The sequence below is a fragment of the Entelurus aequoreus genome, linkage group LG10 (assembly GCF_033978785.1).
Source record: "Entelurus aequoreus isolate RoL-2023_Sb linkage group LG10, RoL_Eaeq_v1.1, whole genome shotgun sequence".
Classification (NCBI taxonomy): domain Eukaryota; kingdom Metazoa; phylum Chordata; class Actinopteri; order Syngnathiformes; family Syngnathidae; genus Entelurus; species Entelurus aequoreus.
Window position 1 is genome coordinate 52,252,535 of NC_084740.1, and position 5,000 is coordinate 52,257,534.

A 5,000-nucleotide genomic window follows, 5' to 3' on the forward strand; every position below is an offset into this window, starting at 1 on the left:
TGCTTATTTTCTGTTCTAACATGTTCTATCTACACTTCTGTTAAAATGTAATAATCACTTATTCTTCTCTTCTTTGATACTTTACATTAGTTTTGGAGGATACCACACATTTAGGTATCAATCCGATACCAAGTAGTTACAGGATCGTACATTGGTCATATTCAAAGTCCTCATGTGTCCAGGGACATATTTACTGACTTTATAAATATAATATACATTTAAAAAAAAGGAAAAAGGGTTTTGTGACGATAAAAAATATGGATGTATTGACTAGATACACTCCTGTACTTGGTATCATTACAGGTGTAGATCTACACTACTGTTCAAAAGTTTGGGGTCACCCAAACAATTTTGTGGAATAGCCTTCATTTCTAAGAACAAGAATAGACTGTCGAGTTTCAGATGAAAGTTCTCTTTTTCTGGCCATTTTGAGCGTTTAATTGACCCCACAAATGTGATGCTCCAGAAACTCAATCTGCTCAAAGGAAGGTCCGTTTTGTAGCTTCTGTAACGAGCTAAACTGTTTTCAGATGTGTGAACATGATTGCAAAAGGGTTTTCTAATCATCAATTAGCCTTCTGAGCCAATGAGCAAACACATTGTACCATTAGAACACTGGAGTGATAGTTGCTGGAAATGGGCCTCTATACACCTATGTAGATATTGCACCAAAAACCAGACATTTGCAGCTAGAATAGTCATTTACCACATTAGCAATGTATAGAGTGTATTTCTTTCAAGTTAAGACTAGTTTAAAGTTATCTTCATTGAAAAATAAGGACATTTTAATGTGACCCCAAACTTTTGAACGGTAGTGTACCTATGACATTTGTTTACATTTTGAGCTATTGTATCCTCCTACGGTGTGTAGTGAAGCATGTTTAGCTATTTCTCGTCCTGCAGTGATAATGTACTTGTTACAAACTCACTTTATTTGTCACCATAGAGACCAGGATTAGTGATTTAGAAGTACCTTAAACACTGCCGGCTGTGGATGGACATTAAGTTAACCGCTAACTAGCTAGCCATGTTTTAAAGCACCTCTTCCTGTTTCAGTGTTATAACTTCATCTTTATCTTTACTTTTTACACCAACATGCGTCCATTCTCCCTTTTCTGTCTACACACTGTGTCTGCTTGTAAGTACTCTGTGTGTTTGTGTGTGCGTTTGTGTGTGTGTGTGCGTGCGTGTGTGTGTGTGTGTGTGTGTGTGTGTGTGTGTGTGTGTGTGTGTGTGTGTGTGTGTGTGTGTGCGCTGCCGAACATGCTCCTCTGCTCGTAAAACCAGTAATGATGTGACGACGATGTGCCGTCATGCCTGTAAAAAATATGGCGAATCGGTACTTTTCAAACAGAGTATAGTACCGTTTTTGATACATTAGTACCGCGATACTATACTAGTACCGGTATACCGTACAACCCTAGTTCTGTTATATCTGTGGATTGGTGTGGGGTTATAGCTTCACTTTTTTAATTAGAGCTCCAAGAAGCTTTACCAGTGTTGGAGGTCAGATATTAGCGCTAAGATAACGATCAGGCCCAAGATATCTGCTGCTCTCCACATGATCGCTGGAAATATGAGTGCGGTTGGTATTCTTAGACTGTGTAATGCAATTATTTGTTGCAGTAAACATGTTTTGCACTTGACTGGGGGGGGGGGGGGGGCACGTTTGAGTTATTACCGAGAGATCTTTTCCCGCCCACTTGCATTCGTCTCTGCGGGTGGGGGACGCCAGCCAAGGGATCTGCAACACAAAACCCAAAGAATATTTCCTTTCGCCAGCCAGCCTGTGCATGCATACATGAATGTGTGTGTGTTTGCAAAAACTGAAATCTAAGTAAGATGAAATATCTCAAATAAGGGTGATATTTGCTTATTTTCTGTCTTATAAGATAATTCTTCTCACTAAGCATATTTTATGTTAGTGTTTTACTTGTTTTAAGTGTTTTGGTCCTGAATGATCTCAGTAAGATATTACAGCTTGTTGCTGAGATTTGATGACCTATATTGAGTAAAACATGCTTGAAACTAGAATATCAACTGTTGCAAAGCTGTGTCATCAACACTCACAAGTATAAAACTACTTTTTCTAAGTAATCATTTCTTCTTTCAAGCATGAAATAAAAAATCATGACTTTGACACAATTGTGTCTCATAATTAAAACAGATGACAGCCAAATGGACTTTGCTGTTTTATTTCCAATAAAACAATAGAAAACACGTACTCATATAGTAGTACAGTTGGCACAGTACAGTAAACTGACAGTTAATGTTGAAACATTTAACATTTGACATTTATAACAATTTTGAACAGAAATAGTTCATGCACATTCAGATAAATTGCTCAAAATTACAATTAAATGTTTTTTGTCCGGAGGCCGGGCTGTATATATGCGCACTAATTGACTGAAAGAGCACGCACTTGGCGTGATGATGTCATGTTATCCATGGAAAAATTCATTTTTAGACAATATGATTAGCCTGAGCGGCTAGGAGACCCCGAGAGTAACAAGCGCTTGCCTTGTTGCCTTTCCATTAGAACAATAAATTTGTTTTTAGTATAAGTTTACTGGTTTCAAGAAATGTAATGCCGAGCGCATATCATTATGTCAAGATAATGGCACTAGCATTTACTTCATTTAAGAATATTTTTCAACATATTGAGCAAGAAACGGTCTCTTTTTTTTTTTTCTACCAAGAAAAGTGCACTTGTTATTAGTGAGAATATACTTATTTTAAAGGCCTACTGAAAGCCACTACTACCGACCACGCAGTCTGATAGTTTATATATCAATGATGAAATCTTAACATTGGCAACACATGCCAATACGGCAGGGTTAACTTATAAAGTGCAATTTTAAATTTCCCGTGAAACTTCCGGTTGAAAACGTCTATGTATGATGACGTATGCGCGTGACGTCAATCGTTGAAACGGAAGTATTCGGACCCCATTGTATCCAATACAAAAAAGCTCTGTTTTCATCTCAAATTCCACAGTATTCTGGACATCTGTGTTGGTGAATCTTTTGCAATTTGTTTAATGAACAATGGAGACTGCAAAGAAGAAAGCTGTAGGTGGGATCGGTGTATTAGAGGCTGGCTGCAGCAACACAACCAGGAGGACTTTGAGATGGATAGCAGACACGCTAGCCCGCTGACCTCACCTTGAATCTCCTCCGTCTCCGGGCCGCCGACCACATCTATGATCGGGTGAAGTCCTTTGTCGCGCCGTCGATCGCTGGAACGCAGGTGAGCACGGGTGTTGATGAGCAGATGAGGGCTGGCTGGCGTAGGTGGATAGCTAATGTTTTTTAGCATAGCTCTGTGAGGTCCCGTTGCTAAGTTAGCTTCAATGCGTCGTTAGCAACAGCATTGTTAAGCTTCACCAGGCGGTACAGCATTAACCGTGTATTTACATGTCCATGGTTTAATAGTATTGTTGATTTTCTGTCTATCCTTTCAGTCAGGGGTTTATTTCTTTTGTTTCTATCTGCATTTAAGCCCGATGCTATCACGTTAGCTCCGTAGCTAAAGAGCTTCGCCGATGTATTGTCGTGGAGATAAAAGTCACTGTGAGTGTCCATTTCGCGTTCTCGACTCTCATTTTCAAGAGGATATAGTATCCGAGGTGGTTTAAAATACAAATCCGTGATCCACAACAGAAAAAGGAGAAAGTGTGGAATCCAATGAGCCCTTATACCTAAGTTACGGTCAGAGCAATACAAGATACGTCCCTGCACTGCACTCTAGTCCTTCACTCTCACGTTCCTCATCCACAAATCTTCATCCTGGCTCAAATTAATGGGGTAATCCTCACTTTCTCGGTCTGAATCGCTCTCGCAGCTGGTGTAAACAATGGGGAAATGTGAGGAGTCCTTCCTCCGGTGACGTCACGCTACTTCCGGTACAGGCAAGGCTTTTTTATCAGCGACCAAAAGTTGCGAAGTTTATCGTCGATGTTCTCTACTAAATCCTTTCAGCAAAATATGTCAATATCGCAAAATGATCAAGTATGACACAAAGAATGGATCTGCTATCCCCGTTTAAATAAAGACATTTCATTTCAGTAGGCCTTTAAGGTATTTTTGTATCTATTGAGTTAGCTAATTTTACTTGCTTTGGAAAATCTTGACAAGCCAAATGTTCTTGTTCTATTGGCAGATAATTTTGCTTAGTTCAAGTAAAATACCCCTCATTTGACTTTTTGCAGTGTATGTATGCAGTGTATCAGGGTTGAAAGGGTCACAATGGGATTTGTTGTCCACTTTGTTTCAGTTTGCTCTATTATTCATCCAGGTGAGCATAGAGCGAGCGGCATGCGTGACAGGGCTGCTTTGTAATATTCATGAGGCACTTTTGGCTTGAAACAAACCAGAGAAACAAACCAGTCGGCCTTTGATTGCGGGATGTCGGCCAGACACGATCCGCGGATTGTTTGTATTACCTGCACAATGTCTTTGCTGATGTTGAGGAGGTTGAAGGAGAGAATGTGGTCCTTGGCGCCCACCATCAGTCTTCCTTTCTCTTCGTCCAGCAAGAAGGTGTGGTATGATGAACTGTTCACCAGACCTTCAAATGTCTCAAGGTTGTTTGAGTCAGCATGTCTGCGGGGGATAGAGGAAAGATTTATACTGGGAAAATCAATCAATCAATCAATGTTTATTTATATTATATATATATATATATATATATACAAGCGCCCGAATAGAAAACGCTCTATAGCCCGCAGACTTTTTTGGGGCTCTGGGAATCACTAATAAGCCGGAGTTCTTTGAACGCAGAAAGACGATCACTCATTGTGACAGAGTGGATGAACTTGGTACTCATCGCTCGTTCTCAACAGGTCTAATCCACGTGGTCATTTTATTGATTTGTTAGCATTTATAAGAGTACTGGTTTCATTTTGTATCGGATAAATGTAATAATTTAACTGTTGCAGTGGCCTAGAGGTTTGAGTGTCCGCCCTGAGATTGGTAGGTTGAGTTCGAACCCCGCCGAGT

At 39.9% G+C, this 5,000-nt stretch overlaps 1 protein-coding gene across 1 annotated transcript in view; it reads right to left on the reverse strand.

Annotated features, from left to right (window-relative positions):
- Positions 1 to 4,591, reverse strand: part of sema3ab (sema domain, immunoglobulin domain (Ig), short basic domain, secreted, (semaphorin) 3Ab) — a 28,955-nt gene extending 24,364 nt beyond the window's left edge. Inside the window, exons 1-2 of the mRNA XM_062061168.1 lie at positions 4,445 to 4,591; positions 1,682 to 1,744 (exon numbers count right to left, since the gene is read on the reverse strand). Of these exons, the coding sequence (XP_061917152.1) occupies positions 1,682 to 1,744; positions 4,445 to 4,510 (129 nt within the window). The 5' untranslated portion in view covers positions 4,511 to 4,591. The remainder of the gene's footprint in view (positions 1 to 1,681; positions 1,745 to 4,444) is intronic.
- Between the last annotated feature and the right edge of the window lie 409 nt (positions 4,592 to 5,000).